Here is a 14348-nt window from a genome sequence, read left to right as displayed (position 1 = left end):
AGCTCACCAGATCAAGGTGTGGGTCCTCTGCACTCAGTAGAGTCAAGTCGAGCGAGCTGCAACTCCCGGTGCCGAAAGGCGGGCTCACGCCCCGACATGGCTACTTCCCCTTGTCTAGCCCCCAAGACGAAAATGATAGTAGCCGACTGGCCGAAATTAAAAAAAAATTAAAAATCTGCGGCTCCGCTGACCATCTTGCTCTCAAAAACGAAGTAGTAAGTTACTACTCCCTGCCCTCAACTGCCATAACAAGCGTTGACGATGGTAGACCCATGTGCTTGAATCGGAGACGATCTGACGAGTTCGCTGTTTAGTCGAGCACCCAATTTTCAAATAAAAAATCCGAAGGAAATACGACAATTTTACTGCGTACTGTGGGCTGTGTTGTAGCGCACCCGGGTTCTGAATTCCTGCTGGGTGGGCCAAGCCAGACTCTCTTCCCTGTTCCATCGCCTCTCCAAAAGTATATTCTGACATTGTTGAGATTTACAGATGAGAAATTTCACACCTGTCAAATCGTTTCTGATTCGAGCACCCGGGTCTACGACTTCCTGGTCAAACCTGGCTACTCGGGTATGAACGTTTTTTCCCCTTTCGCCATGCATAACTTGTGCCAATGGATTGCTCGGAGACCGTATAGTAACCGTATTCGCATCACAGCACCAGCGGCTCGTGACGATGATGTACTGAGGTTCCAGCTCTCAGCGGCAGCGTTTCAAAAGGTCTGCAATTAATTCCCGGCGAAGCGGCTATTCTCAGCTGCATGAAACCCAGTGCCCAAACCCTCGTAAAGAAGTACAATGTATGTACCACACACGTACATACATGTAGTAGTAGTAGTAGTAGTAGAATTTATTATTTTGATAGGGAAGGCCCTACAGACGTTGCCGTACTCCTAGCCCAGCCGCTGAGTTAAAGGGGAAGTTAAGGCAAAAATCAAAATTTCACCAGTTGTAGTCTTCGGGGTGCTGAGTCGAATGGTCTTGGTCCGAGAAAGCTGAGACGCTCCCTTCCTACTTGAATCCCAATCGAACTCGCGCACTTCCACCGAAACTGGGTGACTGCGCCCTACGAGATGGGGATTTGTATGCAAAATGTCACTAAAAGCGCCATTTCGTTCTTATAAAAGCACGGATGACCGCGATTGGCCCATATGTTGTAGTCTTTTGGACGCTGAGTCGACTGGTTTTGGTCCGAAAAGGCTGCGATGCAGCGTTCCTCCTTTATTCCCAATCGAACATGGTTGAAGAAGCGGTCACGTGCTCCTGGGTGCCAAAATCACCTGGTCACCACGCCAGCAGGCGACAACTTTCACACCAAGGTTCAACTCGAGTGACAGGACTGCACCCAAAAAAGGTCAAAACAGGCTGTAAGTTGTACCCTGCAGGCACGGTGACCAGGTGACTGGTGTACGCAGGAGCACGTGACCGCTTGTTCAACCATGTTCGATTGGGAATTAGGGGCGAACGCTGCATCGCAGCCTTTTCGGACCAAAACCAGTCGACTCAGCGTCCAAAAGACTACAACATATGGGCCAATGGCGGTCATCCGTGCTTTTATAAGAACGAAATGGCGCTTTTAGTGACATTTTGCATACAAATCCCCATCTCGTAGGGCGCAGTCACCCAGTTTCGGTGGAAGTGCGCGAGTTCGATTGGGATTCAAGTAGGAAGGGAGCGTCTCAGCTTTCTCGGACCAAGACCATTCGACTCAGCACCCCGAAGACTACAACTGGTGAAATTTTAATTTTTGCCTTAACTTCCCCTTTAAGTTTCCTCACCAAGTACTGTTTTTTTGACAAATGGGTTCCGGTGATCATGTCACCCACATCCGATCACCTCCGCTCACCGGGACTCCCCCCCCCCCCCACACACACACACACCAACTCAAACACCAGGCACACCAACTCACACACCGACCCCCCCCCCCCCCCCCCCCCCCCCCTGACACCTCAGACCTCAGACCTGCCCATGGTGGAAGCGATGATAGCGAATAGCTATGTTAGACATAGCAACTTGTGCTGGGATTACACCATTCAACAGCTTGTAAGGCTGATGAATTGACCGCCGCTATTTTTAGCCTGGTATCCACCACACAGCTGATTGAAGTGACTTTTTCTGGCCAGTGAATCCCTATTTTTCATTTTTCCATATTTTTCTACACACACGCCACACCACATACTCTGGCATACACTGGCTGTTGGTAACCACCCAGGAGAATGAAATAAAAGTCAGGAAGAGTCCGAGAAAGAGAGGAACGACGTGTGCGACCATAATCGTCGGGAATTGAACCCGCAACCTCTCGATTGGAAATCGACTGCACATACCACTGCACCATATGGGACACACACACACACACACACACACACACACACACACACACACACACACACACACACACACATACACACACACATACACACACACATACATACACACACACACACACACACACACACCATTGGACCGTTGGACCATTGGACGTCCATCGCCGAAGGCGACACACACACACACACACACACACACACACACACACACACACACACACACACACACACACACACACACACACACACTAGCACAGAACCACAGACACACGTGGACGTAAACTCAGCCTAACTTGTCCTGCCCAAAACCGGGGCTACCAACACAGTTTCTTGCAAGCACTATCAACAATTCCAGAGTGACAGAGCACTAAATTGCCTACAAAAGGCCATAGTACTAAATACTGCCAGCTATACGGTGAAAAAAAGCTATTGATTGTTGAGATGCAACTTTGACTGCAAAAAAATGTTTCCGCAGAAGTGGGCAGTAGAAAAAGGAGAAGGAACTTGGAGAAAAAGATAGATCGGTCAAAAAATAGAATCATCAGTGCATTGCACCTTGGAGTATAGTACTTAAATGTAGATTGACTACAATGAGCTAAGCGCATGTCGCGCACTCGTGACACAACAGGCTCAGTAAATAATCAGCACAAACACCGCACGCTGCCCGCGGCATGCGCTCGAGAACGTCATCTCCGAGGCCCAGTCTGTCAGCGAGCTCCGCACATTGCCATTCGCATTCGTTTATTCGGGCGGCAGCGGACCGAGTTGGGAGCGACACCCGTCGAGGCAGAGACCGGCGCATGCGTACGGACGGGAAGCCTGCAGCGCACACCTATCTGCTAGTACGCTCACTGCCGGTCAAATTGGAAAGCTGCACTGTCGAATACGCAAACACAGTGGCTAGACACCACCGGCATTGCTACTGAAGAAGAAGAATTCGGGTAAACACATTTGCACATTTTTTTAAACACATTGGCTAGATACGATCATTGCTAGAACGAGACAACCAACTAGTTATTAACAGTAGCTAGCACCTGCCAGTGAAACTTGTTCGGTTTCGACAAGAAATTGAAACAGATAATAATAATAATAATAATACGAGCGTGGAGACTATGGCCTACAGGCTTACAGATGACAAGCAGGTGGAAGTCTTTGACGTTTGGAAACTATGGAGATACGACGGCTTTCTACATATGAACAAGGTGCAGAAGGGCATTGAGATAGATTAGTGGCGCGCAGGGCAGGTCGACCACAGCGGCAGCAGGCACACCCTAAAACCTAATTTGAATTGTCTCAAACTCACACACACACACGCTCAAAGCGGCTGTTCTCTATCTCACACCTCACCACCAGACTACTACCTGTGCCACTCTACACTTACGCTCCTGGGTGCCTCAAGTCATGAAACTACAAGCCCGGTGCTACGGACCCGAAAACCGGGTCACTTGACCCGAAAGCCGGGCCACTTGACCCGAAAACCGGGCCTTCTGGCCCATCCCTAACGTCGGGGCTGCGATGCGCACTAGATCATCCAGGATGCCGGAACCCACTGTTCGTCGGTGTCGATCTCGGCGAGGCGCTCCTGAAGCTGGTGATAGGTCTGTTCGATATTGTCGTTGACGATGGTCGTGTCGAACATGTGCTGGTAGAGCTTCTCGATGTGTTCGCTCTCCTGCAGTGTGCGGTGCAGGTCCTGATCAGTGTAGGCGTTGGCTGCCTCCTGCCGTGTGTCAGTGAGCGAAGGCGGGCAGAGCAGCAATGCACGCAAGCATGTTCAAGTTTGCACGCGTGTACACACACACACACACACACAAACCCATGCACAGGCAGGCAGGCAGACAGACAGACAGACAGAGAGACAGACAGACAGAGAGACAGAGAGACAGACAGAGAGACAGAAAGACAGAGAGACAGATAGAGAGACAGACAGACAGACAGACAGACACACACACACACACACACACACACACACACACACACACACACACACACACACACGAATGAGCCGGAATTATAGAAAAGTGAGGCTAACGTCGCTACCAGCTTGTCATCAAGACCAAAACAAGGACTGGTTCCATTCTAATGACAGGCATGCAAGAAGATACACCGCCGGTATCAGCTCGTCTGCCAGAATCCTGAGCTATCCAAGAATAAAGCATCTGGCACCTGATCATGGGGTGGTGACGTCCCACGGAAGCGGAAAGGTATTGCTTGATCCTCCCGATCCCTGCATGGGAACCAGTATCATTTCTTTTCTACTGATGAACTAAAAAATAAATGTAGAAACTAGAAAGAGGTAGCCACAGACAAGCTGCCATACCTGATTGTTGGCCGCCGCTGCTTCTTTGTGCATGACCTTCAGCGTCTCAAAGTCAGGTGCCTTGATGAATATGACGTAGGGCTTGAACTCGGCAGTGCGTAGGCGTTTCAGTGCGTTCGGATTCACATCCAGCAGGCAGATCTAAACGCACACGCACACACACACGTGCAAACCCACACGTGCACATACACACATGGACATACACATGCACACACGCACACACGCACACACGCACACACACACACACACATACACCATGTACCATACACACACACACAAACACATACCCACGTGTGCACACCCATAAGTGAACACATATTTTTTAAAGGAAGACCAAGGAACAAGTTACGCTATAATAGGGAGGTTTAGTCCCACGTACTCCGTGGGTACTTTACGTGTGTGTACCACGTGATACTCAGTGACCCACGTACAGACGTTTTCTGATTCACGACATACCGTGTATGGAGGCTCACCCACGTTCCGCCAGAACGTGGGTGAAAATCAGAATGGAGCGCATTGTGCGAGCTGTGAGGGTGCTCAGCTGAAGAAGTTTCCGAAGCACGAAATCAAAATATTGGATGAATTTCTTAGGCCCGGGTAGCTTCGTCTTTGACCAGGTTTGGGCCTTTCACTTCATGCTTTTGTTTGTTCCGTGTGACTAAACACAACATTGCAACGTGGGTGCCCTTCATCCATTTTACGTGGATCACCCACGTACGCGTTTCCGTTACGTGGGAACTAAACCTCCCTAATGTCCACTAACAGCACCAGTCACGTAACAAACAGCTCATGCGATAACATTGCACGACACTGACCAACGGTACTGACGTTCTACAACTAACTGGCTATCGGCTCTAGCACGTCTTGAAACATCTAGAAGCTTAATTACTGAAACTTGGATGCTGTGCATTCATTATCCAGTTATAGTGGTGGACAGTTGCCCATAACTCGTATCCATGTCAGGGACGCCGGAAGGTACTGTAGGGTAGCATGATCAGCCAACGGCCACCTGAAGTACAATTTACCCGTGGGGTTGGAGTGTCTCCTATGAACGTTTTCAAGTTTTGGACGCCAGTCTGTGAGCGCTTTTTGTTGATTCACAGGGTATGCGTGACGAAGAGTGGTACGGTCAGTAGTAAATTACTCAATAGCGAAGTGGCCGTAGCATGTCCGACCCCCCCCCCCCCCCTGTATGAGGTATGAGTCTCATCTGCTTTCAACCTGTCTGACGACCGCTCATAGGACTTTCAAAACGTGGTCTCTGTTACCAGGTGGTCTCCTTATAGGCGATTCAGACTACTGTAGCAAGAAGGACCCATGAGTGTATGTGATCCCCGGTAGCCTAATCGGTAGGGTACTGTCCCGGAAAGACAGGGGTGCTGGGTTCGAATCCCGCTCGTGGATCCTTCTTTCGCAACATTGGCGCCTGGCAATGGCTTGAACCCACGACCCATCGTACCCCGCAAGTAGGTACGGCGTGAGGACACAGCCTGTTGGGGCAGGGGAGTAGTGTAGCAAGAAGGACCCATGAGTGTGTGTGGTCCCCAGTAGCCTAATCGGTAGGGCACTGTCCCGGAAAGACTGGGTTCGAATCCCGCTCGTGGATCCTTCTTTTGCTAAACTGCGGCCATAATCACGTGTGAACTTGAGTTTCCATGGTGATGCAGTCGTGTTTCAAATGATTCTTCACAATCCCTGATCAAACACGTCTGAGTCGTAGAAATATTCGCGAGATTCGCGTCGGCATCGTTTGAATGTGCAGAAACACAGGTTTTACTGTACTAAATATGGTGAAAATGGAGAAGGACAAAATGTCACGAGTTATGACTAACTGTCCACCAACGTAACCAGATCTTATACAGTCAGCGTGTGTGACAAAATGGCACAAAACTGACAAGGAGTACTGAGACATTCGGAGACATTTTTTTTCACCACAATTTAATAGACCAATCCCGAAAAGATTGTCTGGGTTCGAAAGGGGGCATGTCACTGTACAACACATACATGGCACTACCTGATCAGCATGCGGCACAGGACGTGTTTGATAGTTCGCGTGTGAATGCGAGGGTAAGTACACGGTTTTCTCGTTAGTTGCATGCAAGAGAGACGATGCGACAGAAAGCAAAGCCCTTTGTAGTTTTCTCTCTCGCACTGGTAATGGTCTGCTGTTGGAGTTGAAATGCTAAGACATAATCCTTGTTTCGCTCTTCTGTGTAGTGTGAAGAGGTCAACAAACATGTAGAGCTCACTTTGATGAAGTAGGCAAGGCTGTGAGCGCTGTGGCTCAAAGCGATAGGCCCTAAATCTTACGAGATGTTTCGAGTGCTATTGTTTGTTGCGAGCGCTTCGTCTTCCATGAGTCCTGCCTCTTTCCTGGCAGCTGCCCTCCTATAGGACCAACCACGAAGTGACTGTACTCATCTGCAGCTGATCAATGTTATATTGCACAAGAAGATATCGTTTTCGCCAAGCCAGTGCCCCGCCAAAGACCATCGCCGTGTCACACCGTCGGAACGAGTTCATGATGAGAAACATCATTCGCGCGAGCGTGATGAAGAACTATTTCGAAAGACAACATAGTCTTTACCCCCGAGACGACAACTATGCGCACGTCCTGCAAGGGGAGAATGTCACCAGCGACATCAAAGACGACAACGGCAGTATTTCGGAAACCTGGAGTCAGCGGAGGTCGTCAAGCTCCTCCGCGACCCGGTACATGTACAGTATAGGTGACATGTCGACACGAGCGTGCGGAAACACAGCATACACTGTAGTCTGTAGTAATGTTGCGAGAGTTTGCGGAAGGAGTCCAAGTCGGGAAATCCATCAGCTCCAAAAGCTACCTGTAGGTGGGCGATGAGACTCCAGCTTCAGACTACAACAGTCAGGACTTGTAAATAGTTGAACGTTGTGAAGCAGCAGATCGAGAAGTTAGCTGAAATCGTAGCTGTTGCAGTATGTCGGCGCTATGTAGGTTGCATTTTTTACGGAGAGTCGATCGCCACGCGAATGTTTCTCTCCTCACCGAGAGCTAGCTGGCCTCCAAACTCCGTCAGGGTCTGCCTAAGGTACCGAAGGTCCTTTGACTAGCTGCTGGCAGGACTCCATCAAATCCTTTAGCTTCAGCTCGGCGAGCAAAAGTCTCTCTCTCCTCCGCCATGAGCTGACACACACAAACTGAATACAAAACGATGCACTTCACACGTGCTGGCTTGCACGCGTGCCCCCTTTCACGAACCCAGACAATCTTTTCGGGATTGGTCTATTGGCACATCGTCCGAGTTCAACTTTACTGTACTAAATTCCATTTTAGATTAAAAACTTTACCCGGACTCACCTTCTCATCGGCAATGACCTCGCGCACCGAGTCGGTCTTGGTGCCGTACAGGAAGCCGTTGTACTCTCCGCTCTCCAGGTACGCTGGAGTTTTCACCTCGCGCGCCATCCCGTCGCCGCCGGAGAAGTAGTACTGGACGCCGTCCTCCTCGTCGTCCCGGCGAGGTCGCGACGTCGTCGGCAGGGTGGTGGCGTACTTCTCCCGCGACGCCGTGATCAGACGGTACTTGAGGCCGCGACGGCCGACGCCCTGCGCGCCGATCAGCGCCACCACGCGTCGTTGCTGCGGCGACGTCTTGACAACCTCCTCGTAGGTGATGATGTCGTGGCGATCGAAGTCGGCGTTGTGCGCCGAAGAGTACATGACTGCCTTCGGCTTGCTCTTGCGAATGCCCAGGCAGCCCACCGAGCCACCTCCGTTTGCCGCCCCGCTGCCGTTCTGTGATGGATTGCGCTTGGAGGCGAAACGTCGCTCCTGGAGGCCGCGTGCCGGTATGAGGCCCGTCTTGCGATTCTCGCTGTCCGCTTTCCGCGCCTGCCACCAGCTGGCGTCCTCGGAGTTGACCACCTCCAGAATGTCTCCGTTGGTGAACGGCAGCCCGCCGCTCTGGAACGGATGTTCGCTGTCCGTCGTCGGGTCGTAGTCGAACAGGGCACGGTAGAACAGAGGCGCGTGCTCCACGACGTCCATTGGAGAGGGGACGAGCTGCATTGCAGGGCGTGTGTAAAGAAGAATCCACGCACACACACACCACGCACACACCACACACACACACACACACACACACACACACACACACACACACACACACACACACACACACCACACATACACCACACACACACACACACACACACACACACACACACACACACACACACACACACACACAAACACACACATACACAAACACACAAACATAATTATTATGGACATGACGCACAAGCACACATACGTGTACACACACACACACACACACACACACACACACACACACATACGCACGCACACTCAAAATGCTTCCTACAAACCATTGCTATGCTGCTGATGCAACATAGCAATCATCAGATGTACCCCGAGTCACAAGTTACAGCTCAAATCTATGACTAACAGAAGGGAGTGCACATGCACAATCATCCTAGCGAAACACCCGATATATGCTTTAGCACAGACATCGCTGATGTACTGATCGCAAGCGCCTTCAAGTTGAAGATGGCACGCAGCTCTCACCATCTCCTCCCTCCTCCAAGACCCCTCTTCTCCGATCGCATAATTATGATAAGACATGCCCAGGAAATTCATCTCATCCCCTCCACCACCTATCGCAAACCATTGGCCGGATCACCTCCGCTCGTCAGTGCATCTCACCCCCTCCTACAGCTACAGTAGAGTCTTGTAACTTCTCTTAAATGCATATCATCCGCTCCACCACCTATCTTAAACAACTGGATCACCTCCACCCTTGGACTACACACTACTCACAACGCGTGTACACTACCTTGATAGTAAACGAGCCATTAGCCTTGCGGACCAGCTCCTCGGCCAGGTCCAGACGGCCAGCACAGGACACGCCGTCCACCTCGCAGATCACATCGCCGACGTGCAGCAGGCCCTGCCGGTCGGCGCCCAGGCCGATCAGGATGCGCGAGATGACCACGTCATCGCCGTCGGCCTTCAGCACGATGCCGAGCTTCTCGTTCGGGTTGCGCCGTATTCCCACCTGCTTGACCGGACGCTCTCCACCGCCGCCGGTGGCGTTGCTGCTGGCGGTGGCGGCTCCGTTGCTGGCTGCCGCCGCGCTTGCGTCCGCCACCGCCTGTTTAGGGGAGACCGGCAACGGCGAGAGAGACTGTAACACACACACACACATACATGCACACACACACACACACACACACACACACACACGCGCGTGCACACACACACACACACACACACACACAACCAGGCACCTAAATTTAGAATACAGGCGAAGGGAATGCTGGTCACCTAATTCTACATCACATGCACCAGAAACCTGGCAGGGTTCAGTCACCGAACTATAGTAAACCTAGCCAAATGTTTAGTAACTTGCACCCAGGATGATGTCATCAGAGTCAACCATACTGAATTACTGATCAATTCTATTCCGATAAAACAAGCAGTATTTCCTTGTTGCCATCTTCCATAGGTCCGTCAAATAGTAGTAATAGGTTTTTCATTTGGCCCGACGAGACCACACGACGCTTGCAGACCACAGCACGAATAGTTCACCAGCCACACTCCACGAAAGCGAGTAGTATTACTCTTGCTTCCTGCAGGGCCCACGTTTCCATCGAACACCCAGTGCTGCATTCTTTGACAGCACACCCGGTCTCTACTGAGTTGCTTCGGGACTTTGTGCAACTTGGGACCGTGCATGATGTGCTATGCCTTGATGGTTTAGAACACACTCTCCTCGGAGGAGAATTGACACAAATAGCAGTAAACCGGCAGCATCAAACACGCGACTAACTACAGCTACCAGATAGCCACCCCTAGCTACGGAGTTCTCTTATCGGAGGCATGGGAATAGGATTGAGGAGACATGGCACACTGCGAGCACAGCAAACCGAACTACAGTCAAACCTGTCGCGGAAGACGACCGCTCGAGGGACTTTCAAAACGTGGCCGCCTCTGCTACCAAGTGATCTGCTCATAGTCCAGGGTCATGTGACAGTGGACCGTGGCAGCATCCCTCGATCCTGGTTGCAGTGACACGGGGCGTCTGTGACAGATGGTTGGTTGCCTTATGAAGTTATGGAGCGGTCACCTTGACAGGGTTTTTTTACCAAGAGTAGATAAACAAAAGAGTGCGCAACTCGCGGATGGGTTGGCCCACGGCGGAATGTTTTGTTGACGTTATCTTTTCTACGGCGCACACGCACTGCGAGTCTTTTGGGAAGTCTGCCTTGTGAACTTCGCCGGACTTTATATTACAAGGTCGGTGCCCAGCACGTGCTCCCACACTGCTCTGCGGCAAAATGCACATGTTTCTGAAAAAGGTGACGTCAACAAAAATTTCTACCGTGGGCCGGGCGGGGGTATCTGCAGATTGTGCAGAAGAGATGCGGAGTTGCACACTCTTGTTTATCCTACTCTTGCTTGTACTGTATAGAGCTTCAGTTGTCAAACTAAGTTACTTCTGTACGTGAGTACTAGTACTCAGGGTGGTGTTTTCAGAGTTTCAATGATCAGAACAATGAGAAACCACGCAAAACAAGCGCACCAGCTGACCGCCGCTAGCCCAAGGCACAATGTCGCGCAGCGCTTCGCGTTCGCAGCTAGTAAATCAATCTGTACACTGTTGATTTTTCTAGATACAGCTTGTGCGCGTAGCCCCAGGGTCAGGGTGTGTGCTTAGAGTCTAGCCTATTTCCACGACAGTATGAGACTGGCTGAGTTTCACCATATCTCGCCCCATGGCCCACCCACCCACTGTGCCGCCGTGTAAGGTTACCGCAAACGTAAATACAATGTAAAAATAGTGCTGCAATTTAGTAATTTAGGGGCAGCGCAAGCGGTGGGATTGGCCCTCTTCGTAAATAACAGAAAGGGAGCGTTGAATTCAATTCTTTATTCTCACGATGGCACCAGTAAGCGTGCAGACTGCATTGTTGCAATTCGCAGCCAGCGCCACCAAAAACTCTTCAGGCTCCGCACAGGCTCTTCCAGATGAGCGGAGCGCACCGGCAATGCATATGCACTGCGAATTCAAATCGCTCACTCTCAACAGCATGCCCGGGGCCCATAACGATGGGGATCGCGGCTGCACGAACGGGTCGACAGTCGCGGCATGCGCAGGTGCAATCTTATTTCGACCGCCGCGCAACAACAAACTGAAGACATGGGGGTCGACTGGTACAAGCGAAACTCAACATGAACACGAACGCTGAGAAGTAGTTAGTTTGGAGCGGGCATGCCTGACAAACATAACAATTACATAGCATTGACAGTGAGGTCGATTTTGAATGCTGCGGCTCACCTTTGGAGCTTCTTCCTCCTCCTTCTGGCTCTCGACAGCATCGTACGTATCCATGACGGCGTTGAAATGGGGCTTTCTGAACAGCTCCAGCAGCTGGTCTAGTCGCGATTGTTCGTTGTCAAACTCACTGCCGACACCAGCCTCTTCACGATCCGCGTCCTCGTCCTCACTGTGCTTGTGTGTCCAACCGAGTGCAGCCGACTGACGAGCAGCGACGACCAAGTCACTTCGCCAGCGCTGCAAGCAAACCCCTGCGCGAAACGGCTCCGCGCCAGTCGCTGCTGCTGCAGCCCGCGCCTCGCTGAGTTTCTGGTATGCATCGACGAGCTCGCTATGTTCCGGCTTGGACAGCAGTCCCCGCAAAACGCCACCGTCCAATAGGCGATGGCTTCGGCGGTGCGTCGACCCAGTCTCTGCCCGTGCACCGTTCTCCTCCATGGCTCACGGCGGCTCTGCGTCAACGCCGTTGCTAGCGAGCGTGGCCGGTAATAACGACACGCAGGCGGCTAATGGATTGGAGCAGTGGTTGGCCTAATACTCGTAATAGTTGCCGTGTTGGCCAAAAATCAACATCCAAGCAACCAAGTCCAAGGTGGGCCCGCGTGGGTCAGATGCTGATCCGTGATCGCCACTGCTGTTTTCAGTCGTGTTTGTTCTGCAAGCTAGCTGCGTGCGTGCGGAGCTTCCTTGCTACGCCCACGACTTTGTAAGTCCTTTGGCCTGGCGAGCTGCGGCTTGCGCTTGTACTTTGTAGTAGTAAGTAATACAATCATCATGTACTAGCGAGTAGCGTGTAAAAACTAAACTGTAAGTGTAAGTGTAAAACTAAAGGCTGCTAGTGCTACAAAAACCATAATACTATTAATAGTGATCATGGTGATACAGTACGTAGATCTACTACTTACTACAGTACAGTGCATGCTGGCAACTGAAATCCGATCCCCCTAGCGGTGCGCTAGCCGCGTTAGCGATTCGTACGAGACGGTAGGGGGGTCGGATTTCAGTTGCCAGCACTGTAGTACTGTGTACATGTAGTCTGTACTGTAGTAGATCTACGTACTAACGTAGTGCAGGAGAAAACTAGCAGTGGATGGTCTTGACTTGAGCCACCATCGGCTACACAGTACACTACACTACAGTCTACAGTACAGCCATGCACGCATTTGGCCAGGATGTACATGAGTGTACTATGTACTATGTAGATAGAGCTGGGTGGCCGGCATGTGCACTTGATAGACACAGCATGCACTGCTGAGTGCATGCTCGAATGCAATGCAGCCAAGAATGCATGCAATGCACAGCCAAGAAGATGATTGTAAAAATGCATTACATACAGGTACATTTTAAATGGACTCGGATGGAGAGCCAAGGAACATTTTCAATGATAGAAAAGAATAAGGACCAAGGGGAGCTACAAGTTACGATATAATGTCCACTAACACCACCAGTTACTAAACAATCAGCTCATGTGACAACATTGCACGACACTTGTGACTGACCGACGGTACTGAGGTTCTACAACCGTGACCATGTTGACCGTGCTGGCTAACAGATCTAACACATGATCTTGGATGCGCATTCCAACCGCCTTCCACCTTGGAAGTTATAATAATAATTATGATAACATAGGAGGGGAAGGTGAGCGCAACCAAGACATTGTTTAGTAACTGGTGGTGTTAGTCAAGGACATTCAATCGATAGCGTAACTTGTAGTTCCTTGGTCATCCTTTTTTTCTAAACAGTTTATAAATAATAACAATACTATTAGCTACAGTTCTCATGTCACTCACTCAATATTGTTAGAACGTGTAAATGTGTGAAGGGTAACCATGGTAACTGCGCAAGCGCAGCACATTTTTCCACAAGCATCAGCCATCCTTTAAGTTAAGCTTTCTTGTCTAGAGTCAGTTCAAAACAGTCAGAAATATCAATATTGGCCGCCGTGCTTTATATCATTAATATCGTCAATCCATCTGAGATGGTACAATACTCAGTTGAGTCGATAGTCATTGTCGTGATGTACAGTCGTACAGTGTAACAGAGAAGGGGGACATTGTGGCATTGTGGCTCTGAGTTTCATGCGCAAATACCGGTACTGCCTAGTCTAGTCTTGCATGATAAAATACGTCGTGCTGTTGAATGTTGAGGCAACGCTAATCTTAGGCCTACTACTAGTACTACTACCGGGAAAAAAGTACAAAAAAATTCACGGTTCGCGTGAGACTCGGCTGGGAGCCGGGCTTTCCGCATCCATAGGAACGCCACCACCCTTCAAGGATCAAGGCGCAAAGTACAATAGCTACTATAAATAAAAAACTACATTGCACCAAGAGAACATACCCCTTACATGTACAGGACTTGT

At 50.5% G+C, this 14348-nt stretch overlaps 1 protein-coding gene across 1 annotated transcript; it reads right to left on the bottom strand.

The window, feature by feature from the left end:
- Positions 1-2604: 2604 nt before the first annotated feature.
- Positions 2605-12628, bottom strand: LOC135829881 (protein PALS2-like). The gene is made up of 5 exons (XM_065342264.1): positions 11987-12628; positions 9482-9832; positions 7984-8688; positions 4647-4787; positions 2605-4046 (listed from the first exon to the last, which is right to left on the bottom strand). The coding sequence occupies exons 1-5, from the start codon at positions 12422-12424 to the stop codon at positions 3849-3851; spliced, it is 1833 nt and encodes a 610-aa protein (XP_065198336.1). The 5' UTR covers positions 12425-12628; the 3' UTR covers positions 2605-3848.
- Between the last annotated feature and the right edge of the window lie 1720 nt (positions 12629-14348).

The sequence above is a fragment of the Sycon ciliatum genome, chromosome 13, assembly GCF_964019385.1.
Source record: "Sycon ciliatum chromosome 13, ocSycCili1.1, whole genome shotgun sequence".
In the NCBI taxonomy this organism is placed as follows: Eukaryota; Metazoa; Porifera; class Calcarea; order Leucosolenida; family Sycettidae; genus Sycon; species Sycon ciliatum.
The sequence above is the reverse complement of the archived record's forward strand: the minus strand, read 5'-3'. Positions and strand labels throughout refer to the sequence as shown.

Coding starts and splice junctions, on each gene's coding strand:
- LOC135829881 (XM_065342264.1), bottom strand. CDS start 12,424: ATGGAGGAGAACGGTGCACGGGCAGAGACTGGGTCGACGCACCGCCGA. Junction 8,689..9,481: donor ATGGCTCGTTTACTATCAAG/GTAGTGTACACG, acceptor CCTGCAATGCAG/CTCGTCCCCTCTCCAATGGA. Junction 4,788..7,983: donor AGGTCATTGCCGATGAGAAG/GTGAGTCCGGGT, acceptor GTGTGCGTTTAG/ATCTGCCTGCTGGATGTGAA.